The sequence below is a fragment of the Salvia hispanica genome, chromosome 3, assembly GCF_023119035.1.
Source record: "Salvia hispanica cultivar TCC Black 2014 chromosome 3, UniMelb_Shisp_WGS_1.0, whole genome shotgun sequence".
Lineage (NCBI taxonomy): Eukaryota > Viridiplantae > Streptophyta > Magnoliopsida > Lamiales > Lamiaceae > Salvia > Salvia hispanica.
Genome location: NC_062967.1, coordinates 6,628,944 through 6,656,272, shown reverse-complemented (window position 1 = coordinate 6,656,272; position 27,329 = coordinate 6,628,944). Strand labels below are relative to the sequence as shown.

The 27,329-nt window shown below is 36.9% G+C and overlaps 4 protein-coding genes across 7 annotated transcripts; 2 read left to right on the top strand and 2 right to left on the bottom strand.

Annotated features, from left to right (window-relative positions):
* Positions 1-152: 152 nt before the first annotated feature.
* On the bottom strand, positions 153-2,884 carry LOC125210994 (glycosyltransferase BC10). Of its 3 annotated transcripts, none has more exons than XM_048110663.1 (3): positions 1,721-2,884; positions 876-958; positions 153-794 (listed from the first exon to the last, which is right to left on the bottom strand). In XM_048110663.1, exons 1-3 carry the CDS (start codon positions 2,294-2,296, stop codon positions 317-319), a joined length of 1,137 nt encoding a protein of 378 aa, XP_047966620.1. In that variant the 5' UTR covers positions 2,297-2,884; the 3' UTR covers positions 153-316. The 3 variants fall into 3 exon arrangements, with proteins under 3 accessions (XP_047966620.1, XP_047966619.1, XP_047966618.1); XM_048110662.1 differs by having other exon boundaries at positions 153-958; positions 1,721-2,442; positions 2,711-2,884; XM_048110661.1 differs by having other exon boundaries at positions 153-958.
* Positions 2,885-3,398: 514 nt separating this feature from the next.
* Positions 3,399-11,793, top strand: LOC125214608 (DExH-box ATP-dependent RNA helicase DExH9-like). The gene is made up of 14 exons (XM_048115702.1): positions 3,399-3,819; positions 4,032-4,232; positions 4,318-4,536; positions 5,524-5,859; positions 6,208-6,312; positions 6,419-6,529; positions 7,037-7,287; positions 7,924-8,047; positions 8,126-8,408; positions 8,481-8,635; positions 8,981-9,130; positions 9,231-9,463; positions 10,250-10,514; positions 11,004-11,793. The coding sequence occupies exons 1-14, from the start codon at positions 3,556-3,558 to the stop codon at positions 11,280-11,282; spliced, it is 2,976 nt and encodes a 991-aa protein (XP_047971659.1). The 5' UTR covers positions 3,399-3,555; the 3' UTR covers positions 11,283-11,793.
* A 454-nt stretch (positions 11,794-12,247) lies between these two features.
* Positions 12,248-17,161, bottom strand: LOC125214609 (survival of motor neuron-related-splicing factor 30-like). Of its 2 annotated transcripts, XM_048115704.1 has the most exons (9): positions 16,961-17,161; positions 16,227-16,295; positions 15,752-15,787; positions 15,524-15,646; positions 14,646-14,728; positions 14,445-14,520; positions 13,957-14,142; positions 13,454-13,582; positions 12,475-13,046 (listed from the first exon to the last, which is right to left on the bottom strand). In XM_048115704.1, the coding sequence occupies exons 1-9, from the start codon at positions 17,030-17,032 to the stop codon at positions 13,023-13,025; spliced, it is 798 nt and encodes a 265-aa protein (XP_047971661.1). In that variant the 5' UTR covers positions 17,033-17,161; the 3' UTR covers positions 12,475-13,022. The 2 variants fall into 2 exon arrangements, with proteins under 2 accessions (XP_047971660.1, XP_047971661.1); XM_048115703.1 differs by lacking the exon at positions 15,752-15,787 and having other exon boundaries at positions 12,248-12,571; positions 16,961-17,151.
* A 3,651-nt stretch (positions 17,162-20,812) lies between these two features.
* Positions 20,813-27,212, top strand: LOC125214964 (arginine biosynthesis bifunctional protein ArgJ, chloroplastic). Its single transcript, XM_048116227.1, has 18 exons — positions 20,813-20,972; positions 21,106-21,186; positions 21,346-21,474; positions 22,418-22,541; positions 22,744-22,817; positions 23,047-23,091; positions 23,287-23,337; positions 23,418-23,486; positions 23,620-23,678; positions 23,910-23,979; positions 24,226-24,306; positions 24,385-24,471; positions 24,954-25,076; positions 25,546-25,608; positions 26,115-26,192; positions 26,277-26,422; positions 26,663-26,733; positions 26,855-27,212. The coding sequence occupies exons 2-18, from the start codon at positions 21,127-21,129 to the stop codon at positions 26,935-26,937; spliced, it is 1,413 nt and encodes a 470-aa protein (XP_047972184.1). The 5' UTR covers positions 20,813-20,972; positions 21,106-21,126; the 3' UTR covers positions 26,938-27,212.
* The last annotated feature ends 117 nt before the right edge of the window (positions 27,213-27,329 follow it).

Here is a 27,329-nt window from a genome sequence, read left to right as displayed (position 1 = left end):
AAAATCGTTTTTCTTTTGGGTTGACCCACCTAAAAGAATTTGACTACTTTCAAACTTTATAGAAACTTACAAATGAAATGTAAAAGAAATTCGAATAGTACCTTACAAGGGAACCATTGTAGTGGATAAAATTTAAATTGAAGAATATGTGGTGAGGTTTGAATTTTTTTTTAGATAGATAGATGACTGTTTTAGCTAACAAATTTACCAGCCAAGGGTCCTCCTCTTCATGTATTTTACAAATGGCTACAAAAACTATGCAGTTATACAAAATTGTACTAGAATGTAACAAAATCGTAACAAGTATAATCTGACTTCAAAATCCCAATACTTGGGAGGTCAGATTCAGCAAAGGCTCTAAAGAGCTGGGATCAAACTTCCTAGCAAAGAGATGGCAGAGTGACGTATTTCTTGAGTTGTAGGAACACTGTGTAACGTTGTTTCTAAGTGAGTGTATGAATCCTACAGTTATGTTAGCAGCCACGAAGGTTGCCGGATGCGGGCCCATTTGTGACCAGTCCACATATGTTATTGTTCGGTTTGCATTGAGAGCGCCATAAAACTTGCGTAAATAGGTTGGAATATAATGCTCATCTGGGTAGCAAGAAGGTTTGCAGTACTTCTTGAAGAGCAAGTAATACTTGCTGTCTGCGACTACTCTCACTGCCAAATTACGACGAATCTCAAACCATTGAGACCCTTTCCTCCATTCAGCAAGTCTAATATCTGGTTTCATCCAACGGCTGTAGCGGCCACGTCCATATCGAGAAGGGTCATCGTATGACTCCACAAAACTATGTTCAGATCCCATGAGATATGAGTAGATTGTGGAGAAGTTGTAAATGGGGATACAACTCTCAGATATAAGCACAAACCGCTCATTTGAGAAGTCGAGAAGGGCATTGGCTAAGAGCCGTTTCTCTGCATCAACCAGCGACACTGATCCCCATTGAACATGCTGCAATATATTAGGGAAACATATATCATCTATCTACAAGGATAAATACGAAGACAAATGCCGTCTACTAAATCACTGCACAACACCCCAACCCCCCTCAATTAGTTTTGAGAGAGCAAATCAACGATGTGGTTCTGAAGAAGTGGAATAACAGTGCCTTACCCTCAAGAGCAGTGCAAATCCAGATGTTCATTAAAAACAATCTAGGGCCTAGCATAAAGATCACAAATATAATGAAATATTTTCAGCCTGAAGACAATTCCATAAAGAACACCATAAGTTTTAACATTTCAAGGGTTGAAAAATATTATTCCTGGAGATTACCTTTTATAGTAATTCCATGGATCCTTATTTTTTATAATTGACATTAGTCATTTTGAAAGCTAGTGGATTTGATTTTTAGGCCATCTAATAAATCACGGTCTTAAATGAGAGAACAAGGGAGAGGTTCATATCAACATAAGAACTTCTATTCTCATCTATCTGTCATTATAATTCGACCTTCAACACTTGATAGTCAATAATTTTGTATGCCCTTTGAAGCAAAAAGTCATAGGCTATCCTTGTAGATTAAAGCCATCATGCAATATGTCTGGTGAAAAACAGCTATGAACTACGAAACAACTCCTAATTATCCAAATGAAATTAACATGAAAAGAAACATCAGTGAAAACAGAATTTCTTCCCTAAGTACCACCAAGAAATTATTACTACCAAAAACCAAAAAATCAACACAGAGAGGCATCATCTCAGAATTTATACCTGACTAGGGATCTGGCGCCTGTAAAAGACAGATGAGTTGGACACTTGTAGCTCAAATCCAGGAAGAGCATGCACATATATAGAGTATTTTTCCACATCCTGGCCACTAAAGAACCTCTCCCACAATGGCAACATGGGCAACGGCCCACGGGTCAAGAACATGAACGCCACCTTCGGCACTCTCCTGAATGGAAACTCTTCCTTTTGGGGCACTAGTGAGGCCCTCCAAAACAACTCCTTATCTGTCATCTGATGGATCAAATTCCCCTGCCTGAGGAATCTGTCCATGCTCAGGCAATCATCTCTTTCGCCATTTACCAACATCATCTCATTATCATGGCTGCTAAATTGCTCAGTTTCAAAGTAAATACTTTTGAAACTAAACTGATCACCCTCAAAAGTGAAGTACTTACGGAGATGAAAGCTAGAAACTAGTCCTATAACTATACCCAAAACAAAAATAATCAAAGTAGAGATAACTTTTATAAGGCTAATTGATGTTGAATCCGCAACTGATATCGATACAGGAGGAATCAGTCGAGACTCTGATTCTTCTTTCTCCCTATTCCGCACCATCTCTCTATCCCTCTGCCTTTCCCCTACACCACTACAGCATATAGAAGGTCCTCCAAAATGTGAAAAATCAACCTACCACTTGAGAAACCAAGACTGAATCTTTATATTCTGATTTGCTGGGATATTTTCAAGAAGCGTTAATCAGCCTAAAAAAAATTAGAAAACCCCATGAGCAGAAAAGCAATACCCCTCAAATATAACTTTAAACTTTTTTTTGAAATGCTGAATATCAACCTCGCCCATTCGGGAAATCGAAACCGGATCTTAGTCAATCTACAGCAACTATCTAAAAAGGTAAATCGGAAAAACGCCAAAAAAGAGGAGTCGACGAAATAACTAAGGAATAAAATAAAAAAAATAAAAAAAATTGTGCGACAGAAAGCAGAAAGAACAATAGGGCAAAACAGCAATAACCAGAATTGCGTTTCGGTTAGGGATCATCCAGCAGCAGCAACGAGAATTTCGATGATTAGATTTTGTTTCTCTTTTTTTTGCCTGTATTTCGGCGATCACTGAGGGGGATTGATCAGATTTTGAAGGCGGCAATTATAAAGTTCGGGGAAACGGTGGTTTTACTTTTTAGTTTACACCTTCAGATTTAAGTATTTAAGATTATTTAATTTTATAGGGGCAATCCTATAATAAACTATTTATTAAATATTTGTAAATAAATATAAAATATTTTAATTTTCGCAAATGATGCGTCGAAGGACTAGATTGGACAATAATGAGAATATAATCAACATACACGATCTTTAAATTCAAAGTAAAGATCATAGATTCGTAGTCAAATCCACCAACAAACTCAATCATATTTCTTTTGAAATTCTATTACTACTATATTAGTTCTAGATGTAAGCACACCCAAATTCCAATTCTTTTGAATAAAAAAAACCAAAAAAAAATTCCAATTCTAATACTCCTTATGTAGTACAGTAATTATTATTTCTATGAAATAAAATTATACTAATGTAATTGATAAATGTGTAATATAGAGTATACTGTATTTTATTTATATATAAAGGGATTGTAAAAATTTAAATAAAAAACTGGTAAATCGAATTTAAGCGGGCTGCGTCATAACTTAAAAAATAGGCACCACCAATACGTCGTCGTAACCTCGTTTCCTTCTCCAACAGCGGAGGGCAAAACCAACCAATTAAACGATCGCCGCCCGTCGCTGAGAATTTCTCTCGTTCAAACCTATTGGCTTTTTCCGTCGTCGGCGGCTTGGTGGAGGCTTTTTTTGTCGTTTAGTCATGGTTTCAGTCAAGAGAAAGCCGTTGGGAGAAGCGACGGAGGGCTGCGAGACTCCGCCGATGAAGCAGCGGAGAGAGCACGGGAATGGTTTGATAGATGAAGCCGTAACTTGCCTTCACCAAGTATCGTATCCAGAGGGCTACCAGCCGTCCGCTTCGAGTAATCAGCAACGTGAGGCAAAGCCTGCCAAGGAATTCCCCTTTTCTCTTGATCCTTTTCAGCAGGAAGCTATTAAGTGTCTCGAAACTGGCGAATCCGTCATGGTATGTTTGTGTTGGTACTTCACTTTATGATTGGTTGTTTTAGTTTAATTGAAGAGCTTTAAGTAGTTGGAGCTTATTTTGCATAACACTTATCAATAATTTATAAGCTTAGCCAAATGCCCCCTCATATCTATTGTAGAGACAGCATGTTTGTAATTGTCTGAGAGGTGAGTTTTTGATGGGCACAGAATTTGGTTGTGACATGTTTGTAGGTCTCTGCGCATACATCTGCAGGAAAGACAGTTGTGGGCTTGTATGCCATTGCGATGTCGCTGCGCAACAAGCAACGTGTGATATATACATCTCCAATTAAAGCTCTTAGCAACCAGAAATATAGAGAGTTCAAAGAAGAATTTTCGGATGTTGGGTTGATGACAGGTGATGTAACTATTGATCCCAATGCGTCTTGCTTGGTAAGTTTGCTGATAATTACATGTGCCGATATGCTCAATTTTCGATATGTTCTTTCTTTTAGTTTATTTTGGAATGTCGTTTCAGGTTATGACCACTGAGATTTGGCGAAGCATGCAATACAAAGGATCAGAAATTACTAGGGAGGTGGCCTGGATTATTTTTGATGAAGTGCATTACATGAGAGACAGAGAGAGAGGGGTCGTGTGGGAAGAGAGCATTGTTATGGCCCCGAGGAACTCCCGATTTGTGTTTCTCTCTGCTACAGTACCTAACGCAAAGGAGTTTGCTGATTGGGTTGCAAAGGTACTTGACTTGATTCCCCATTTCGCTTGATATTTAATCAATGCTGTTTAAAATGGTTATACATCCTTATGCTTTGCAATATAGTATATGATCATTATCAGGTTAATGTTTAGGCTTATCATGTCATGTTGTGTTTTGTGTCAACCTGTTGAAAATAATAAAACAATAACATGCTAACAACTTAATGCTTAGTACTGTGTGATAACCAGCTAACAATCCTATAATTTTGATAACGACTTGTTAGTGAGTCAGTGAGGCGATAATATGTGGGTTGTTGGGACGGAGGGAGTATATCATTAGAAAACTTTGACTTTAACTATTTTTTGTTAATGTTGTGTTGTGTCGGTGCAAAAAAAACTGCTTGTAGTTGCTATTATGCGTATTGTGTTAGTACGAAATTCTGTATTTATGTGAGGGAAGATGTATGCCTTGTTGTGTTTGTGTCGCGATTCGGGGCTTATTGTGTTAAAGCTGCACCAGCATAGCAGGAAGTGAGAGATGGCTGGGGTAGCTGGGTTATTTAAATGTCTTATTCCTTTTATTATTTTCTGTATTGATGTTTCTATTGTAATTTGTTTTGGGCTCTGATTGAACCCTTGCACGGGCCTAGACCATACTGTTAGGATATCAATATGTTATTGAAGGAGTTGGGTAGGTCTAGGTATATTCTCATAATGAGTTACCAGCAAGTAACTGTGGGCAGACAATAGTCATTCATTTATTCCTGAATGTGTTTTGTTTGTGCAATATGTGTGCTCGTGTCAACATGACACGTGACATGATTGCACAAATTCCTCAAAACTGTAAGAAAGTTATGAGTGAATTTAATGCTTTCCAGTTATATTTGCTTGATGATGAAAGGTTCTTACTTTGGGAATCCTTTGAGAACTTATGCATATGATAGAGATAGCAAAAGACCTTTTTCAACTCTTTGTTTCAAGTTTTTCTCTCTTGCACTGGTGTGCTAATATCATCTTTGTAATGCAGGTGCATCAGCAACCATGTCATATTGTTTACACCGATTATCGACCAACACCCCTTCAGCATTACATCTTCCCTTGTGGAGGTGATGGCCTTTACTTAGTGGTTGATGAAAAGGGTAAGTTTCGTGAGGATAGCTTTCAGAAAGCTCTAAATGCTCTGATTCCGACCAGTGAAGACAGAAAGAAAGAAAATGGAAAAGTTCCGAAAGGTGTACTTGTTGGTAAATCTGGTGAAGATAGTGATATATTTAAGATGGTGAAAATGATCATTTTGCGACAGTATGATCCTGTCATATGTTTCAGTTTTAGCAAAAGAGAATGTGAATTTCTTGCTATGCAGGTACCATTCGTTCTTTACACCTTTTAAGAGCGACTGTTATCCTTTATAATTTCATGAATTGCATATTTCTCTTAAATGTGCGATTGTAAATTCTGGTCATTTTATTATAAATAGCTGAAACCTAGCAAATCCCGACTTAGATTAAGCCTGGAATTTGGAGTCCTTACTGTTTAGAGTGCTATGTTTCTTGTAAGACTGCCAACTCTTTTATCTCAGCATTTAGAAGTATCATGCTAAAGCACCATTTTTTTGTGATTGTGTCTAGCCTGTAGACAAGTGCTGTAAAGATACTCATAGTTATTATTTGGGTTTTTCTACTTAGTAGATAACATATTCTTTTCCGAACAGATGGCGAAAATGGATCTAAGTGACGACAATGAGAAAGTAAACATTGAAACTATCTTCTGGAGTGCTATGGATATGCTGTCTGATGATGATACGAAGCTTCCACAGGTTAGAGTATTTCATATCACATCCAATATATCATGTAGTAGCTATTATCATGAACATACTTCTTACCATGTTCTTATCCATGTCTATGTATGTCAACCAACCCTAGGTTTCAAATATGCTGCCCCTGTTGAAACGAGGCATAGGTGTACATCACTCTGGTTTGCTTCCCATACTGAAGGAAGTCATTGAAATATTGTTCCAGGAAGGATTTATCAAGGTCAGTGTGCACGAGGAGTTGATGAAACCTCATATTACTCATTTGTCTTGCTTCACTGCTCTGTCACGCTTAAGCCTGCCCTAATATTCGCTCAAGTTTGTATTTTATTGGGTTTGGAAGTGAAAAGGAATTCTTAGCTCAATAAGTTATTTAATGCAGAATTTTATTGTGGTATAGTGACCTACCTTCTATATATTGCATACTTCCTGTTACCTATATAGTTTCCACTGGTTTGGTGCTATAATATCTATACGGAGTCATATGTATGTTATAAAGGTGCACTATTCTAGTTATGGCTAGGAGGTGTTGATAACCTTAGATCACTTTGGACTTTTGTGTCATCTAATGGTGAAGGCACCTGCACGGCTGCACCCTGCCCTTTTACCATGTCATTTCTCTTCCTCTTATTGTGTGTATTGCGACAATAATTTGAACTGGAGCTGTATGTTCTTTTTCTGTCATCATCTCATGCATTTCTCTGATAAGGCTTTTCTACATTTTGTCTAGTGCTTGTTTGCCACAGAGACCTTTAGCATAGGGCTAAACATGCCCGCTAAAACTGTCGTCTTTACTAATGTTCGAAAATTTGACGGAGATAAGTTCAGATGGATATCCAGTGGGGAGTACATACAAATGAGTGGCCGAGCTGGTCGCCGAGGAATTGATGATCGGGGGATTTGTATCCTTATGGTTGATGAGAAACTAGAGCCTTCAACAGTGAAATTTATGTTGAAAGGAAGTGCAGATTCTTTGAACAGGTGATTTGGCAGAATTGTTATCCAGTGTCATAGTAAAAAGCAAGACCGCATAGTTGTAGTATTGCTCGAAAAAGCTTCATTTTCAACCAGCTTCTTAAGGTTCTTTGTCGCATATTAGCATAAATCTCTTTCGAGAAACTGTTAAAATTTACCTGTCTCAAGTTCTCCCAGGCATGCTAATTGTCTATGAATTCTTGTAGTTAGGGATAATTCATGCTTATGTTTATAAATTAAAAACATCGATGTACACCGATCACCCATACTGAGTTATTCTCCTGCAGTCCTGCCCAGTCTGAACATATTAGCTGCATCTTTAGGGTGCTTAACCACAGTTTAATAAGTATGGATCCATGTTATAAATGTGGATTTAGACAGGGCTGTAAATTAATGGCTTAAGACAAATTTGTTCTTTTGTATAGATGGATACAGTTTAGTTATTGTTTCGCCAAATTCAGATTGATTTGGAATTTAGAATGTTTTTACAGCGTGTGAAAAAGATGGAAGTATAGACTCGTATCCACTACATCTGGATACTAATTAGTTGCTTCAATATTCATCACTGCAAATAATTGTTATGGAGAAAGACTTATAGATCTGATTGCATATATATGATGGCTTGCTTATCTTAATATCCAGTGCGTTTCACTTGAGCTACAATATGCTTTTAAATCAAATACGAGCTGCAGATGCAGACCCTGAGAATTTGCTTCGAAATTCTTTCTATCAGTTTCAGGCAGATCGTGCCATTCCTGATCTTGAGGTCAGTTGGTATATATGCTCTTTTGAAATGAGTCTCATATATGAGATTAACTATAAGCATATAATTTGAACTTTGCAGAAACAAGCAAAGATCCTTGAAGCAGAGAGGGATTCTATTATAATAGAGGAAGAAGATAGCGTGGAAAATTATTACTCCCTTATAAAACAATACAAAACTCTGAAAAAGGAAATCCGTGATACAGTTTTTTCTCCAAAAAATTGTTTGCCTTTTCTACAGCCCGGAAGACTTGTTTCTATACAATGCACAAAGAGTGATGAGGATTCACCATCATTCTCTATGCAGGATGAGGTCACATGGGGAGTCATAATAAATTTTGAGAGGGTTAAAGTTGCCTCTGAAGGTGAGATGGGTTTTAAGTCATTTGTGAACTTTCTATGTGTATTTATTCACTAGCCTTAATCTTTTGACTCAGATGATGCAAACAAGAAGCCTGAAGAGGCAAGCTATACAGTGGATATTCTCACGAGGTGCAGAGTGCATAAGGATGAAATTGCTAAAAAAACAATTAGAATTGTTCCCTTAAAAGAGCCTGGAGAGCCTGCTGTCATTTCAATCCCTATTTCACAGGTAAAATCTTTTCCATGATAACTTGTGGTGGGATTTGTTTCGACATTATGTGATGTGCTTTATTTTGGCATTTACGTTCTTCCTGATGCTGCTGAACTTAAACAAAGGGTGGTGCTACAGTGGAATTAGATCAGTTAACTTGTTGTGTCCTGGCTATGAAATAATCTGCATATTCCATGGCACTCCAATGTGCAGCTTGACTTTGAGCATTCGTAGCTTATGCTGTTAAAGATCGAGTACAATATTTTTTTAGTTTTCTTCTAGTTGTTATAATTGCTGTTGTTTTTTTCATGTAATTTGCTCTTATCCTTGTGATGACATTCCTTGTGATGTCATTTTGAGCAGATTGATAGCTTAAGTAGTGTCCGGCTAATAATACCAAAGGATCTTCTCCCATTAGAAGCTCGAGAAAATACTTTGAAGAAAGTGTCTGAAGTTTTGGTAAGATTTGCAAAAGAAGGTGTACCTATTCTAGACCCTGAAGATGACATGAAGGCAAGTTAGAATTCAGTTTTCCATTGTGGTCATGATACTCAAGTATTTTATAGGTTTTTAATTTATATTAACCTGGTTGAATAACGGTCTAAAACTCCAGGTTCAAAGCAGCTCTTACAGGAAGGCGACAAGGCGGATAGAAGCACTTGAGAATCTTTTTGAGAAGCACAAAGTTGCAAGGTCTCCTCTGATTGAACAGAAGCTCAAAGTCCTGCACACGAAGAAGGAACTTACTGCAAAAATTAGATCTCTTAAGAAAGCAATGAAGTCTTCATCAGTGTTGGCATTCAAAGATGAATTAAAAGCAAGGAAAAGGACTCTTAGGAGACTGGGGTAAGACTTTTTTCTGGTCAAATATGAGTAAACCCTAAAACCCTGCTATTTTCACCTTCATTGAAGGTCAGCCTAAGCAAGAATATATCATTTGTTGTTTTCAGCAAGATATTTATTATTCTTATAGACTATTATATTGCCGTGCTGGCTAAAATACTTATTTTTCAATATAGAATGTCTTCATGAGCATTTCCTAGAAATATTGTCATTCCTCTCTATCTACCTCTGTTAAATTGTTTCTCTGGAAACTGGCTTCAAAATTTATTTGTCTAATCATTGTATCCATTTGAGAACACGACAGCTTGAGAGTTTGTATTAGATAACCATAATAATGATGGAAGGACAATACATTTGATCTTCAAGAGAATTTCACTAAGATACAGTTGTTTTACCGTGAAATAGTTTCATTAATATGCCTATTGCACATTGCTTTTCTCTATACTGTTCAATGTCATTTTATGGGGAAAAAGTTGGAGCCACATGTTGCACTTCTTTTTACGCTCCTTGTGCATAATCTGAATTCTATAAGGTTGCATTTGAATGTAAAGTTTGTTTAGGATTGAAAATCAACCACTCTCATTTGAACTATTTCCGACTTATTTATGTGGGCGGGTTTGAATTTCACTAACCGGGTGGAGCTAAGATCCATTGCCAATTCCTTTGTTGAAGAATTTTTATATGCCATGGCTACTCTTGATTCTTTCTTAGTGATCATTTCTTCATCTACCAGTATTGCTGTGTATAATTATTATCAGTGTTAATTCTAAACATCTTTAAAATATACAGATATATTACAAGTGATGATGTTGTTGAGCTGAAGGGAAAAGTTGCTTGTGAAATCAGCAGTGCAGAAGAGTTGACATTGACAGAACTCATGTTTAATGGGGTTCTAAAGGATATAAGAGTGGAGGAGATGATATCTCTTCTGTCATGTTTTGTTTGGCAAGAAAAACTACAGGAAGCCCAAAAGCCTCGTGATGAGCTTGAGTTGCTTTTTACACAACTACAGGAAACAGCACGTAAGGTGGCTAAGGTTCAGCTTGAGTGCAAGGTACCTGTTCACCTTATTCTTAGTGCTCCTCGTGATTGATTCAAATATTGGTCTCTCTGGATGCTTTTAATGTCAATCTTTCTTTCGTTGCTTGCTTATAGTTGTTCTTAAACAGGATGGAGACTATAATTTATGTTAAAAATATAGTCTGTGACAATGTCCAGTGTCCACAAGGAATAGAATTTTGATAGGAGTAGTCTTTATCAAAATTGCTGTTTAGTAGGTGACACGGAGTTAAACTCCGTATGCATAATCTCTAGATGCTAGGTCAATTTTTTCTAACAATAGCTTTACATTTTGAGGGCCTCTAATATTGAGTGAAATAGTGGAAACATAATTTCAGTTTTATGCTGATATACACACCTTTTTTCGAGTCATCCATACATATATATTTTGTTATCTGCTTATAGCTTCGGTGGTTTCTGTCATTGTTCAAAGTTAACTAAGACTATTTCCACCTGTGTCATTTCAAAATTCTATTTACCCCAGGTACAGATAGATATTGAGAATTTCGTGAGCTCTTTCAGACCAGATATCATGGAGGCTGTCTATGCTTGGGCTAGAGGATCTAAATTCTACGAAATTATGGAGATGACACCTGTTTTTGAGGGCAGCTTGATCCGAGCAATCAGGAGACTGGAAGAACTCCTCCAGCAGCTGATACAAGCTGCAAAATCAATCGGTGAGAAAGATCTTGAAGTTAAATTCGAGGAAGCTGTCACCAAGATCAAGAGAGATATTGTCTTTGCTGCATCATTGTACCTATAGACTATAGACGACTTGGAGAATTTTTTTTGCCAGCATCCATAGGTAGACAGATGGCTCCAGTGTGTTAAAGGTCATGTGAGCAAGAGAAAGAATGGTAGTTCCTCAGCTCCGGACTGTATATCTACACCAGGAAAATGCTTTATCTGATGGACCTAGTCCTTCCTCAAAACGATATAGGTTCTGTGGAGAATCTTGATTATAAGCATTGAGGACAACGACGTGAGTTCTGCATTCAAGAGGGAAGGTGCTATGAGAGAGTATGCAAAAGGAAGAGAGAGTTTAACTTAACTGCTTGCTGCAAAGTTGGGAAGAAAACTGTTGATATAAAAGAGAAGCAAGTTATTCTTGGTTTCCCTGTAGGTGTAAGAGTAGCTGCTCCCCGTTTCATGGATTATAAGTAGTTTTATTATTTTTGTTTACCTTTTCTTTACATCTTCTGTTGCCAGTTTCGTGATTGTGAAACGCTGTTAGAACAGGAAATCAGTTATGTGAATGACCAATTTTGATGCTATGTTTCCCCATTGTGCGTATTCGCATGCACTGATTATATGAAAAAAAGAAAAGATTAAAGATGGATTTGAAACGGCATGGATTTTAATGCGTAATTAGTAAAGTAAGAGAGATAGAAATATAAATATATTAGAGAATTGTAACTGGAGAATAAGATTCACCTCATTAAAGAGAAAAAGGTTTCTTTAAATAGAATGTCTATTTTTTAAGCACGAATCATTCACAAAGGTAAGTTTTTGTCTTTTGGCATGAGGTATCTTATTGTGAAGTTATGGTCTGTCATATTGCAAGGTTACAATACGCCCCACAGAGAATTCAAATTTGAGGATTCATTTTCTTGGTAATTTTCACTGTCTACTACTCAGTGTAGATCAAGCTTCCATAAATTATGTGGGATCACGATAGTTTAGGCCAAGTGTGCCTTTCATTGGATGCAACAGATGAGGTACGAACTATTTGATCACAAGTTAATGCCATCTATAGAAAGTTCGAAACCATTTCAATCACGAACCAACATGGTCATATATGGCTCTGCTAGTGCAACCACAATTTGCACAGAAAACTCAGTTATCATAAAAATTACACAACAGAGAGAGAGCCCTAACTGGTTTACATTACTCATCTGCACTTTCCATATTTGCTCCTTTGAGATGTAAATGTTTTTCTCTTTTCTGAAACTCCGTCAAACCCTTCCCGCTTCCAGTCACTCCAACTTTCCCAAATGGATCATCAGGAGACTTGAATATGCTCTCGCGCTTTCGGCCGGAGAAGAAACCAACCTTTAAGATAAAGCCAAATTTCAATATAGTACATGAAAAAAGAGAGCCTTTTACTTGTTGAAAAGACACGACACGACACGAGAAAAATGTTTGTCTTGTAGATTGCAAAGAAGCCTCAAGCATTAGTAATACTTGGTCACTAAATTCCCCTGAGTATGGCTTGGAGTGTAGAAAGCAAACAAAAGACGTAAATGACAGGAAGAAGAAAGAAATAACAGAAATGAGATACATGCAGCTAGTAGGACAGTACAGATCTTCCAAGCATCAACGTAACGTCTAAACTCCTACTGCATTAGCCATCCAGTCACATGCTGATGTATCATAGAATGCATGTTTGGTGTAGCGCAAGTAGGATATCAAATTTCATTTCAACCATTGATGTAAACCCCACAACTATGATTGTAAGCTTTTTGAGGGAAACCAAAAGGTAAAAATAGTGGAAGACATGATATTACAGCACAAGTGGTGAACAATCCTGCAGGCAACCGAACATGAGGAAAAAAGACTTGATTAATTTTTAGTTCTCGTCAGTAAAAAAGAAGAGGATATGACAAGTGTGCAATTAAAGCAAGGTGGTTGAAGATTCTAGATTCCACATACAGTTCATAGCAAAGAATAGCATTGGATGCACTTGTAGGTTATGAGTTATGCACTTAGCACATTGAGACACGAGGAGAAAAGCAAGAAAAGAAAAATACAAACACATATACCAGCATTGTGCACACAACAGAATGTGTGTGTGGGTGTGTGTGAGTAGCGCATAAAAGGTGGATCATGCTCTCTTAAAAAACACACAAAATGGGGGGTTGCTTACAGCAGTATATGACTCAACAAAAAGATGTGTGGAACACAAATACAAGCAGGCAGCAAACGTGAACACACCTTTTTAGCTTTGCCTTTCGTGGTCTGGAATTGCTGCCAGGCATTCTGCCTCTTGTTTTGTGTAACTTCTTTTTCTTCCATACGCATTTTGGACTTGAATGCATGTATCTTTTTACGCTTTGTAGCTTTCTGTGTAAAATAAATTTTAAAAAAATGTAAAAGAACACAGAATGGTATCCTCAAACCCCATCTTTTTTAATTTATTACACAGAATGGCATCCTCAAACCCCATCATGGGTCCTATCCTCAACCCCGATGGAGGGCATAGAGGGGGTTCCAGGATGCAATTAAACATCAGTAATCAGGTACGAATATTTTAAGATTAGGGGATGAGGCCAGTGCTCTGGAATGACCAATACCCTTCCCAATCTTAGCTCATCTAGTGGAAAATAAAATCAAACATCCCTTCATATAACAGTTGGATTAAACTTAGTTGACAACTAAGTATATGAGCACTAATTCAATCATAATCACTATAAAATGAGCAGTAAATCCAAACATACCACATCTTCAGGATCATTACGATCAATTTGAAGTTTTGCAGGAACAGTCCAGGCCTCGAAGTCCTTGCTAGCAGATTGGGCAATCTTCCGTTTTAGGGCTTCTTTTGTAGCAACAGCAATCTTTTCAGCTTCCAGCAAAGGGTCTGCAGTGCCTTCTTGGATAGATCTGACGTTATCGGGATCCACCTGGAATCACCAACCCCTTCTAAATGTAATCTCAAAAATCACATTACAATATGATGCTACATAAGGTTAGGCAGAGCCTTCATACAATTCATGGGATTGAGGGTTTGCGTGATGAATAAACCAGATTAGTAGGTCAGATAGTAGACCAGGTTGTAAAAACAGTTTTTAAGTTTAACAAGTTCTATAGGGTCCTTTCCTGTTTCTGCTATGTCACAGGGTTAAATATTACTAGTAATTTTTTTTGTTTTCATTGACCGTTTGATGTTAGAAAAAAGCACCATGCAAGAAGGAAGATAAATTACCTCTTCCTTGTTACCCCATCCATCATAGGTGACATAATACCCATTTGGAGTATGAGAGTCAATGGTTGCATCATACCTGAACATTCGATCTAAATCAGCCACATACAAGAGGGAGAAGAGATAAAGAAACTGAAGGATAGAGACATCTTTACTAACTAATAGACACACAACCCAACAAAAACATATATTCACTATAAATACCACTCTCCATCTTCGCTCCAGACAGCTTGGACTTTGGTTCCAAGTGGAAATTTATTACCATCAATAGCAGTAGTTCTTGGTTTCTGCATGGGATTACCAATAAAAGTAGTCAGATCAGCATGAGTGGCAGTGAAGCCCAGAACTGGGATTTGTTTAGAAATTAGTTCGATTTAAAACTTTGAATATGTGAGTAGTTAAAGATTTCGGTACAGAAGAGAGGGGGACATCAGATAATATATATATATATATAGTTCATACGTCCCACAAAATAGTGCACGCTACAACAATAGGTTGTGACACTAAGTTTTAATAAATATTAGATGGAATGTATTGTGAGTGGAAAAAGGACCCACTTTATTAGTTAGAGTGTGTTGCGGCTTATGAGTGGAGAAATGGAGGGCCATGCATGGTAAATTTGTAGATAAATGAAGTTTGCATGGTGAAAAAATAAGTACATTGGGTCCCTTTTTTTACATGAAGAATCAAAACATGTTTTTACCAACATTATTTGCAACTATGCAGTTTAGTTGAATTAGTAGAGATAACTCTATTTTGGGTACGTATAAAAGAATAGATAATAAGTAGGGACATGGCTTGGAGGACTACTATAAATCTATTCAATCCTGGAACTTAGTTCCAAAAATAAAGAACATGGGATCGATGCTCAGATATTACCCCAACCACTTATCCGAGATGAGTCCAAATCCCAATGTAAATTACCCAATATTTCCAAGCTAGAGTACCACTATTACACAAATTGAATACCAACTTACCAAGATGTAATGTGTCTTACAACTTACAAGAATATAAGGTCGTTATTCATTGTTAGCTCAAAATCTAAAGACTCGTCAAAAAAATCAAGTCAGAAAAGGACTAACATCAAAGGTGATCCCAGAAAGTTGCAGATCAGGAGATGCTTCTCCACTAGTCCCATTAACAAGTTCAGAACTACCATCATTTTGTTTAGCAGTTGTCAGAAGCTCCTCTGTCAATGCAATCACCTTCAGCCACAAATAAACCCAAATTATAATCTTCCAATTATCATAATATAATTAGTGAAAAGACGAAAACATGAACTTCAATCCAGAGTGACAGCCAAAATTCACGAGACAGAGCAAGCCGGCCATCACCACATAGCACACCTGCAATGGAATCAAGACAGAAGTGATGGGCATCTTGACAAAGTCCTAGTGTCTTCTTTCTAAAACCCCGACACTTCTGCACACCATGTATGCTTATTTCTTTTAACAAGATAAGATATTCTCACCTTGACAAACCACAAGGGAAAAAACATCTTTCATCTGTCAGAGGTGGTTTCTTGAAACTGCTTGTTCGAGCAATAGTAATATTTGAGAGAGGGAGAGATTGAAATTAAACTATAGAGAAAGTAATGACCTTCTAACCTATTATACAACAATGGTCGGTGTTCTTAAACATCTCTAACAACTAGCAACTATGATGATATATGTAATGTTAAGCAGAAAGAATAGGAGGATCCCATACTTAGAACTATCAACTGTGGGATCCACCAGTAACGATGAGAGGAAGGAAGTTTGCAAAAACAAAAAAAATGAAAATCACCTCCGCAAGTTCTTTCTCCATGTCCAAAAATTCAGAATTCTTCGGATCATCTTTCAACAGTTTGCGTACCTTGAATCATATTAAGACACAAATACAGTTGACATAAATACCAAATTTGGAATACTGAAGCAAATGAGTAATATTCAATTTTAAGAGAAACCAAAAATCCAAAAATTAAAAATAGTAGCAGGGAATGATAAAACTGTACATTGGCCAGGCATACCCCTTCAATAAGAACAAGATAGTGAATAAGTGAACACCACATCTCACTCTTATACTGAAGTATTTGATTCCAAGAGCAATATCCCATTAAATTTGGTTATAAAATATACAAAGATCATATTTAGACTTCACTGCCACAAAGTAGAGTGAATAGCATCAGAATGAGAAGTTTGAAGTTGTCAACACACATCACAAATTCAGAAGCCTAACTTAAAGAGGCAAAGTTTAAACTTTAAAGCCTATTTCCTTCCCATACTCGGTAAATATTAGGATATCAAAGCAGCTAAACACCTCTAGTTAGGTTTGAAGACTAAGGAGAACCTCCAATCTTCGCTGTCAACAATCAACACTAAAATGCGTCGAACAAGAAACAATTCACACTAAAAAAGACCAAAATCCATAGCAAAACAGCCAAAAAAGAAGTCTTTGAATCGCTGCGAGAGTAATCTACACAAACAAAATCAATTCCCGCACGAAAACGGAAAAGGAAAAGGAAAAGGAAAAGGAAGCACCTGTTGAAGTTGCTCTTCGTAAGTAGAAAGGTTGGCAGCCAATTCTTCGATATTCACCTCTTCGTCTTCCATCTTTTTCTCTACAAATTCTACTCAAATTATTCAAACTGGATCGAATCAAACCCCAATTTTGCTAAGGAAGAGGATATTAATGAATTCTAATCGAATATAAGAAAAATAATTTGAAACCCTCGTCTAGGAATGGATATATAGGCCGACGTCTGCAGAATACATTTTATATGGTTTATAATATTATTACCAAAATTAAATATCACATAATGCCCCATTGCTTATTTAGTTCATTCAAGCATGATTAAAAATATTTTTTATACGGAATACAAGTGTTATAACTCATTTATCTAGTATTATATTAATAAAATATAATACACATATATATATTAAATATAAAATGAAAGATTAATTTTTTGTAAAATTATAGTATATTATAAAAACTATCTATATGAATTAATTGTCAAAGATCGGATCAACACTACTTGGATAGCAGGCTGATCGGATCATAATTTTATTAGACAATAAATTTCCAATACCAACTCTTTAAATTTAATGAGTTGTTCGGTAATTCGATTGTGATTTTATCAAATATTAAATTTGATATCCTAACTCTTTAAATTTAATGAGTTATTCGGATCTAATCATGGATTACAGGCTTTACTGACCTTCCTAATTTGAACAATAATAAGAAAATGTAGTAAACGCCACAATTGAATATCGATTTTCGCATTAGTTCTGGTATGAGTACCACCAATAAAGACTATCACGATATATTTTTTTAAAAATTTTAGAGTTCATATAAAATTCTTAATTGAAAAATAAATTTGAGGAACAACTAATAAAATTAAATTAAATAACTGACTTAGGACACTCACAATGGTGGCCGATCGGAAGGCCGAGCGATCGGGCACCCCATCGCCGCCGATCAACTCCCATTGTGGAGAGGGAGCCGATCGCCACTCAACAACGCCTCCCCCCATGGCCGATCATACGCCTCAGTCGATCCGCGACCGGCACTCAATCGGCCTCGAGATAGGCCCCCTTTGCAGGGCGCCGAGGCCAATAATCATTTTTTCAAAATTACATTATTAAATTTCTTCTCCTATTATAAATACCTCACAATCACATTCATTTCACACACCCACATCCTTCTCTACTCACTACTATTTTTTAAAATTACTTTATTAAATTTCTTCTCCAATTAAAATGTTTTATTGTAATTTTATTGAAATTTGCTTAGCGTTATATTTTTTTTCAATATTGTAATACATAGAAGAATTAATTTATTATGTATTTTAATTTATATTATTTAAACATTGACATTAAAAATAAAAGAAAATAGGTGATGATGTGGAAATGAGATATGCCCGGTGAGATGGGCTCCCATTGCATGGAGATGAACTCTGAGATAGGTGTATGTGACAGGAGAAAATTGATATAGACTATGAGATAAGCTCCCAAAATTGAGATAGACTTTGAGATAGGGGTGGGGATTCGGTCGGTTCGATTCCGACCGAACCAATTAGTCGGTTAACCTAATCCCATTTTTTCCAAAATCTAGAACCGGAACCGCACCCTTTGTCGGTTCGGTCCTAACCGATTGATTCTTCGGTTCCACCAAAGGAACCGAATGAGAGAACATCGGCGTGGAGAGTTGGACAACAGCCTCGTCGGAGAGCAGCGGTGTGGAGAGGGCAGCAACCTCGTCGTCCCCGGCGCGGGAGAGAGCAGCACAACGAGGAGAAGCAGTAGCCTCGTCGTCGCCGGTGTGGAGAGCGCAATGGTGTCGGCGTGCTACGAGAATTTAGATGAGAGAGGAAGATAAGTCTATGTACCTATATCATTATGGGATATTTAAGTTGTTTGCTAATGCTCCATATTTATCTAATACGATTAAGTTCTAAATTTCAATAAACAAAGTAGATGTCATGAGATTGGTTATCTCTCTTATTTGTGTATTCTCTTGTCTAAAATGCATACAAATTATATGGACATATTGATTCACTTGGATTTTACATGGTTTTAGAGGGTAGTTTTACTTGGTTTTGATCATATATTATGTACTTTGAGACATGGTTATAGCTACTTCTCTATTATGTTGGTATTTTGACCATTTTGTGAAAAATGTGTAAAAAAATGTACAAAACATGTGGATGTGCAGCTACTCAATGTCCAAGACAGCTTTTCTGGAGATTTTGAAGTCCGATTCGCATGCAATGCATACCATTCTCTTCGTCTTCGAAATAGCTTCGCGTGGATGTCTTAAACGTCTCAATCGGAGTTTGGTAGAAGAAGTTATGACCATTTTACCAAGACTGCGCGGAGCAGTGACATAGCTGGCGACCCGCCAACAAAACACGAGAAAAACGCCGTAGGCAGCTGGCGACTCGCCAGCTTTGATGCACACCCAACCTGGCGACCCGCCAGCTTCGTTCGACAGTTTATTTCAGGCCCAAAGTCAACCCTAGGTATATATATGCCTAGGAAACGCCTTCTACCCCAAAAATACCATTTTTTCACCTAGGAAGAAGAGAAGAACGAGCAGAGGACGAGTATTCATCGCAAGATTGAAGACGAAGCCTCCAATCCGCCCAATCCAATTCTAGGAGTTTCTACTTTTAGTTTTATTCTTATTCAAACCATGTTTTTGAATATTTCTTTGACTTTTGTGTTGAACATGAGTAGCTAAACCCTTCGTAGAGTTCTACGGGGGAGATACAATGATTCTTATGTTTAATTGATTTCCTTTTCCTATGCCTTGGCTCATGTGGTTATTTTGATTCCTCTTGTGCTTATACATTTATTTGATTCATCACCTTATAAATGCATGTGGATTTTACTACAATACATGAGAAGTGAGTAGTTTAATTTGAAAGAAGAGAAGTTGACATCTTTGCCAATATAATCGACAAATTTGAGCCTTTGAATGAAGCTAAGTATCTTAGGAGCTTTTAGGAGTTGTTACCTTAGTTCTAGGAAGGACACTTCGGTTCTAGGTAGCAATCTACAAATTGTATGCTTTGAGAAAAAGATATAGTTTTACCTTAGTGATAGTTTAATAACCCTTGAGACCCTTTGTTGGCATAGTTTGGAAATTAGTTGAGCATATGATAGTTGTTATCGATCCCGTAAGATTCTACCTTCCTCATCCTTGATCTACATCCGTTTTCTCTTATTTGCTTTAGTTCTTTCTCTATTTGTTTTTACCTTACTTTTAAATAGATTTAGAAAAACCAAAATTCTGATTCATCTAGATAGTAGTTGAGGTTGGTTCGTGGTAATTAGGTTGACACTCATTGTCTCTGTGGATACGATACTCTTTGCTTACTATTTGCTACATTAGCCCCGTACACTTGCGGGTATACTTGTGTTAAAAATAAGTTGAGTCACATTTAGTTTGGTTTCTATGATTCTATCAACTTCTTTGAAACTTGAAAGAGTTTATGAAGTTAAAATGAATCTATAAAAAATCAAAATTAAACAGACTAATCGGTTCTTCGGTTCTAACCTTTCGGTACCGAGAACCGAACCTTAATCTTATTTTTTCGGTTTTCGGTTAACCGATAACCGAAAAAATAAGGTTCGATTCTCGGTTAACCAAGAAACGAGAACCATTTCCCCACCCCTATTTAGAGATGAACTCTGAATTTAAGGCGTGTACTGTGAGTGCCAATGACTCGATTAATTCAATCAAATAAACATTTTAGCACATTTAGTAATCAACCAAAAATTCGAGGTATGTCAATTGTCTTGTAGAAAAAGACCATCTTTCAACATTCAACCGTTGTCAAATCTAGAAAAAAATTAGAATTTGGGGAATTAATTAAGAAAGAGAAGAAAGAAATAACTTGAAATACCTGAATGAGATGCTTAACGGCTCACGCCAATGCATACATAATCAAGAATCGTCGCATCGTATCTCTCTCTCGTTGCGAACAATAAACAGCAGCACAGCCACAGTGTGCCGCTATCTCCGCTTCTCTCCCGTCGCCGTTAAACAGTAATGTGGAGTAGTAGTATATTTTATGTTTCATATACTGTGTTGTTTAAAGTCTCAGTCCAGCTTAATCTCACACCAAATCTTTGCTAAACCCTAAAATAAATTACTAAATTGATTAATCCATCCCATGTAGCTCCGGACTCAGCCGCCAACAATGTCTCTCTACGTTTCTCACCATTTCACCCTCAAATTCCGCGGACTCAATCAATCCAAGGTTTGCATTTCTATCCCTTCATTCAACTATACTTGTAATGATAGCTATAGGTTCCATGTCTCGTTAATTGATTATTTGCTTCTACATTTATGATTTAATCAGTAAATTAGTAAATATGCATTTGTGGATGGCAATCAGACCGGCTGTTTTATTGTGCAGATATATTCACCAGCAGGTAGTTTGAGAATGAATAACTGCAGAGTTTTCGCGACAGTGTCGGTTGGAGAGGACGTGTCGAATTACATACCGGCAGCTCCTATTTTGTTGCCTGAAGGGCCATGGCATCAGGTTAATAATTAGAGTCAAGTTTTCATTTTTTTTTTCTTCCAAGTATTTGGTGCTCTTTCAGTGAGAGGTGTATCTACAAAGGGCTAGCGCAGGGCTGAATCCCATTGCAAGCCCAAAACATTTCCGTATACCCTATATATTTATGCTCTCAACACAACTAACCCAACCTAAAATGATTAAAACTAATACCTCAATATTTTGGCTTGAATTTTATGCATTGAAGTTTCTCAAACACATTTTATATGGACATTGATATTTTGGTATTATAAAATTTGATGCATCCAAGTGTTAAGTTTTTAGCTCACCATGTTATCAAATTATGGATTGGCCTTGTACATGTATGCAATGTACATGCGTGTATACAGTGCGGTATGTGAGTATGCATATTAGCTTCTGTCTTGTGCTCTCTTCTTTGTTCGAGTGCATTACAGTGTTATCATGTTAGTCATTCATCACATGGGTGCAGTTTTAGTTTTCTACCCAAATGGGAGGACTCATGTGTATCTGCTCCTTACAATCATGGGGAAAATGAACACTTTTGTTTGATTTTTCAGAGTCTAATTCTTTGATTGGTTTGTAGATTAGTAGTATTTTATTTATCATTAACTTTTTAGGGGAGTCACTGGTTGGTTGGTTTTGGGTTAATTAATATGGAGATGCTTATCCTTGAATGTTTCAGAATTCAGTCCGTATGTGATGCAATGAACCTAGATTCAGTAAGAATCACATAATTTTTTATATATGGCAATGCTGATGTAGAATTTGAACTAGATAAAGTAGTGCAATATAGACTGATAGTTTGGACTTACTCGATCAATTCTTAAATATTAAAAGGGGATGCTTTTTTTCTTTGCCTCCCAAATTGAAGAATTCACCAAATGGATCTGCTAAGGTGTTTACGTGTCATTTTAGTTGACCACTAATATGGCATTCAATGTTCCAGATACCGGGTGGAGTTACAGCAGCAAAGGGTTTCAAAGCTGCTGGGATATACGGTGGATTACGTGCAGTTGGAGAGAAGCCTGATCTTGCACTGGTCACTTGCGATGTAGATGCTGTATCTGCAGGTTTGATCTCCTTATTACTTGTTAGAGATGTTAGCAGTCTTCCATTTAGACTAGTAGTAGAATGGTTCATATCATTAAACCAGCATCCCAGTGGGAACCTTGATATACTACAACCTTTTGCTACATCTTTAAAAAATTGGAGTTTTGGTTCATTAGTTTCTTAAACATGTGCTTTGTTCTAATACACTACTTATTTATGCAGGCACATTTACAACTAATGTTGTTGCTGCTGCGCCAGTACTATACTGCAAAGACGCACTAGAAAAGTCTGAAACCGTATGTTATTACAACCCTGTTTATGTTGGTTGTAGGGGATCTCCTACAGTGATCTTAGCCTACAGGCAACAATTTTCATACCTTTCTCTAAAATTATCTAATTCTATCTGTATTTTTCAACTTATGAAATCTTAATATATGGACTACAAAGGATTAGAAAACACGAGAAATTAAGACACCTGGAAGAAAACAAATCTCCAGATAACTGATGTGTGCCTCCATTTCTTAGGGCCGTGCGGTACTGATAAATGCTGGTCAAGCGAATGCAGCAACGGTAATTTTCCTTAAACTACTGACTGCTGCTGTACATTAAAACAACATGGTTAAATTTTGATAAAAGAAAAGGAAATATTCAGCCAGGAAATTTCTCTATGCTACTTCCAGAAGTTAGATCATTTGGACTTTGGAGTAGCAGTGGCTATTTTGACCAATATATGATGGAACTAATTTTCTTTGAACTTGTTTATAGGGTGATGCTGGTTATCAGGATGTACTAGACTGTTCCCATGCCCTTGCTGAGGTATCTGTATTTGAGATTGCCACTCTCTTATATTTTGATTGCAAAATTAGTCTTTATGTATCTAACTTGCAAGAATACAGTTACTGCAACTGAAGCCCGACCAAGTTTTGATTGAATCCACTGGTGTGATTGGTAAACGTATCAAGAAGGTAGAAACAATAGTCATGATTATTGGTTATGCTCAATGCATGTATTCATAACTTGTTTAAGATTTTAATTAACTATCCAGACACTGCAATATAGCAACTGGCCTGGCTAAATGCTATTCTTTCTCACATGCAGGAGGCACTTCTCAAGTCACTTCCAGATTTAGTAAATCGTCTGTCGTCGACTATTCAAGGGTAATTAATCAGAATAGACCTAATGATAAATGTTAGACTTATAGATATTGTTCCATTTATGCCTCCAGCTCCAGCTACAGCTACTTTTCTTGACTTGGATGTGAAGATGAGCTTTCTTTTCCTTTATTCTATCAAAATGCATAGTTGAATCCCTTTCATCCTATTTCCTTCGTTTTCAAACTCGATTTCCTTTTCCCACATTAAAGTTTCTGATTTATTGTATTTTTACAGTGCAGATTCTGCTGCTGTAGCAATAACTACCACAGATCTTGTGAGCAAAAGTGTTGCAATAGAATCAAAGGTGTGGAACTCTTTGTTCATGCATGTGTATGCATTGATGATGTCTTCTTTATTATCTAATCATGATTTATATTGAACTGCTGTTACTGGTCTAGAGTTGAAGTTGACATCTTGAGTTGGGGCAATTTTTAGCAATACTAGTGTTGTCAATTTCTATGGTTTGATAGATTTGAATTTGATGGTTGAGCTATATGATGATGAGTTTCATTATAATCATTGTTAGCTTTCCTGTTATTTATTGAAATAGGTTGGAGGAAAACAAGTAAAGATTGGTGGTATGGCAAAAGGTTCTGGGATGATTCATCCTAACATGGCCACAATGCTTGGGGTATGTACTTCAGATGTCATTTTTTTCTACTACAAAATTTGTAACAAATAATTAATTTTACTTATTTAACTTTTATAGGTTGTAACAACCGATGCCTCAGTTTCAAGTGAAGTGTGGCGAAAAATGGTACGAGTTGCTGTCGGCCGTAGTTTCAATCAAATTACTGTAAGTGTCAAAGTTCTTCCTATATCTTGCTTTCAGAAGGATTTATCTGCTTGGAACTATGAAGCCAATACATGCACTTCTAATATGCACAGTAACTTATTGTTCATTATGGATGATTCTACATGTATAGCGTTCACTAACCTATGTAGTCCCTCCATTTCTTGATACACAGTTGACACATTTGTCTGACAATCGACACATGTGTAGTCTGACAATTTTACATGTATACTATGGTCCATTGTATTGATTGATTAATGCTTTCCCTGATGATTTAATAATCTTACATGAGCTAATGCAATCTATTTAACACACACACACACACACTCACTATTTAATCATAACAAGTTAAGACACCATCTTCTTTTATGTATTAATCAGTACGTAACTCTGAAATAAAGTTTAGTTTCTTTTTCCTAACACTAGTAACTACTGATTGAGAAAAGCTTGTATTCACTTTTATCCCGCTCGATGCTTTTTGGCAGGTAGATGGAGATACCAGTACTAACGATTGTGTCATTGCTTTGGCTAGTGGCCTTTCAAGAGCAAATAAAATATCTTCTCTTGATGATTCTGATGCACAACATTTGCAAGCCTGTCTTGATGTTGTACGTATCTCAATCTTAGTTGGTATCAAATAATCTCTCTGACTCTCTATTATACTATCCAGACTGGCATATACTGTATCTGATACTTGTCTATTATTGTTCTATCATTAAAAAATGTGTAAAACTGCAATAAGATTAAGGCGCTTGCTTTTTGTAGTAGAGGAAGTTCAGTTTCTATGAATTTCCTGCGCTTATTTGCCAGGGAGGACGAAGCAAAACGGAAGTACCATATGTTTGGGGGGCTGTGATGTTTATTTCATGGAACTGGTTTGAACAAAATAGTTCAAATCTATTTACCTAGTTGACATTGCAGTTGACTGATATGAGATCCATTAGTAGATATGTAATATGTGATTACTGCTCTAGGTATGGAATGGTGGATAGTGTACACGGTTGGTTATTTTATCTCATACATACATTCAAAGATGATCTCACTTCCACGTGACATTTTCTAATATCAATTTGTCAGGTAATGCAAGGTCTTGCTAAGTCAATAGCCTGGGATGGAGAAGGAGCAACGTGTTTGATTGAGGTGTGCATATTTTCCCAAAACATGTATTCCATCTGCTTCGAAAACCCTTCCCTTGTGACATACTATATAGCAGCTAAAAATGAGAATTCTAGTACGAAAGTATTCTGCTAAGTATTTGCTAAGAAGAAATAAGGTCTTACCCATTACCCAAGAAGGAATAAGCTCTTACCCATGGGCATAAACTCTTTCGGCCACTGGGCATCAATCATATGATATAATCTTATAATTTAGATTTTGGAACACATCTGCTTCACAAGGCTCAGCAATCTTATAATATAAAATGCTTAGTTACCTTTTTATATTCTAGTAAAGTATCTCATTGAAAGGTAAAAACACCATTGAAGGCCGAGTCAACAATGTATAATGTCACTGTGGTGCCCTCCTAATATTTTTACACGGGGAGCTATTTACTTTTTAATGCTTGAAGTTGGTGTTGACTGACCGAAGTTATGAGAGTCTATAGTCTGTAGATAGCTTCTCCGAATTTAACTGAATACAATTTCCAGGTACAAGTATCAGGAGCATGTACAGAAGCCGACGCGGCAAAAGTTGCACGATCTGTGGCTTCTTCTTCATTAACCAAGGCATGATAATATATCTTTAAATTATCTGATTGGGAAATTCTGATTAGACATGATCAGATATTAATTTCATTTTCCATGTTGTAGGCTGCAGTATATGGCAGGGATCCAAATTGGGGGCGCATAGCTTGTGCTGCTGGTTATGCTGGAATCCCTTTTGATCAAAATAACCTTCGAATATCACTTGGTGATACTAAATTGATGGAGAAAGGCCAGCCACTGTCATTTGATAGGTAACTTTAAATTACCAGAAATTAGGTGGAATTAGAGCCAATCGGCATGTCTTGGACCTTATCTTACAAGCCTCTTCATATGTGCTCATAAAGAAGTTCCCTTCAAACTGAAATTTCTGCTTACTCTGCATGCATATGTATAGGCTCACAAAAGTTCATCATATTATATAAGCTGATAGGTGTCCTTAAGCAGTCAAGTTTCTTTCCTTTTTTGTGATAATAAGCCAAAAAATGTTTCAGGGCTGTTGCTAGTAATTACCTTCGAGAGGCGGGAGAAAGACACGGGACTGTCATAATTCAGATATCTATTGGTAACTTTGAGAAATCTGTTTTCTAATTGTTGACGTCATGTTTGGGCATATCAACTATACTTATATCATGACCTTGGAACTTTTTTCATTTTCCTTACACCATTGTTGCCGTCTAAAATAGGCGATGGTCCGGGTGCTGGACAAGCATGGGGCTGCGATCTCAGCTATGATTACGTGAAGATAAACGCAGAGTACACAACTTGAGCAGATATATTTTGCGGCTATAATTATGGAACAATCTTTCACTCATCAGTTATTCAACTGTAAGATTGGTCTCCACTCTCTACACAATCACTTTTCGGGCTCCAGCACTCTGCAACAGTTGGTCGATGGATCATATTGTAATCTGGTATTTTTAGCCTGTTGATTTTAGACAATAATTATGTCCTAAGTCGTGTATTATGGTCTTAATCAGCAATCTCGGAACAAGCAAATTGTATAAACAAGTATTTGAATTGTATGTTAGTTTGTTTACTAAATCAGCAGGATCGAATGCCTCCAACTTGGGAGGCAAAACCTACCAATCTTGAAAGTTCAAAACTTCAAACTCAGCCCAATCAGCTGTGGGGACAGAGACCAACATCACCTTAAAATAA

Coding starts and splice junctions, on each gene's coding strand:
- LOC125210994 (XM_048110661.1), bottom strand. CDS start 2,296: ATGGTGCGGAATAGGGAGAAAGAAGAATCAGAGTCTCGACTGATTCCT. Junction 959..1,720: donor GGCGCCAGATCCCTAGTCAG/GTATAAATTCTG, acceptor AATATATTGCAG/CATGTTCAATGGGGATCAGT.
- LOC125214608 (XM_048115702.1), top strand. CDS start 3,556: ATGGTTTCAGTCAAGAGAAAGCCGTTGGGAGAAGCGACGGAGGGCTGC. Junction 7,288..7,923: donor AGTGCAGATTCTTTGAACAG/GTGATTTGGCAG, acceptor CTTAATATCCAG/TGCGTTTCACTTGAGCTACA. Junction 8,409..8,480: donor GGTTAAAGTTGCCTCTGAAG/GTGAGATGGGTT, acceptor CTTTTGACTCAG/ATGATGCAAACAAGAAGCCT.
- LOC125214609 (XM_048115703.1), bottom strand. CDS start 17,032: ATGGAAGACGAAGAGGTGAATATCGAAGAATTGGCTGCCAACCTTTCT. Junction 14,521..14,645: donor TGGAGCGAAGATGGAGAGTG/GTATTTATAGTG, acceptor TCGAATGTTCAG/GTATGATGCAACCATTGACT. Junction 14,143..14,444: donor GATGGGGTAACAAGGAAGAG/GTAATTTATCTT, acceptor TGGTGATTCCAG/GTGGATCCCGATAACGTCAG.
- LOC125214964 (XM_048116227.1), top strand. CDS start 21,127: ATGTCTCTCTACGTTTCTCACCATTTCACCCTCAAATTCCGCGGACTC. Junction 21,187..21,345: donor GCGGACTCAATCAATCCAAG/GTTTGCATTTCT, acceptor TTTATTGTGCAG/ATATATTCACCAGCAGGTAG. Junction 26,193..26,276: donor CTTCTTCTTCATTAACCAAG/GCATGATAATAT, acceptor TCCATGTTGTAG/GCTGCAGTATATGGCAGGGA.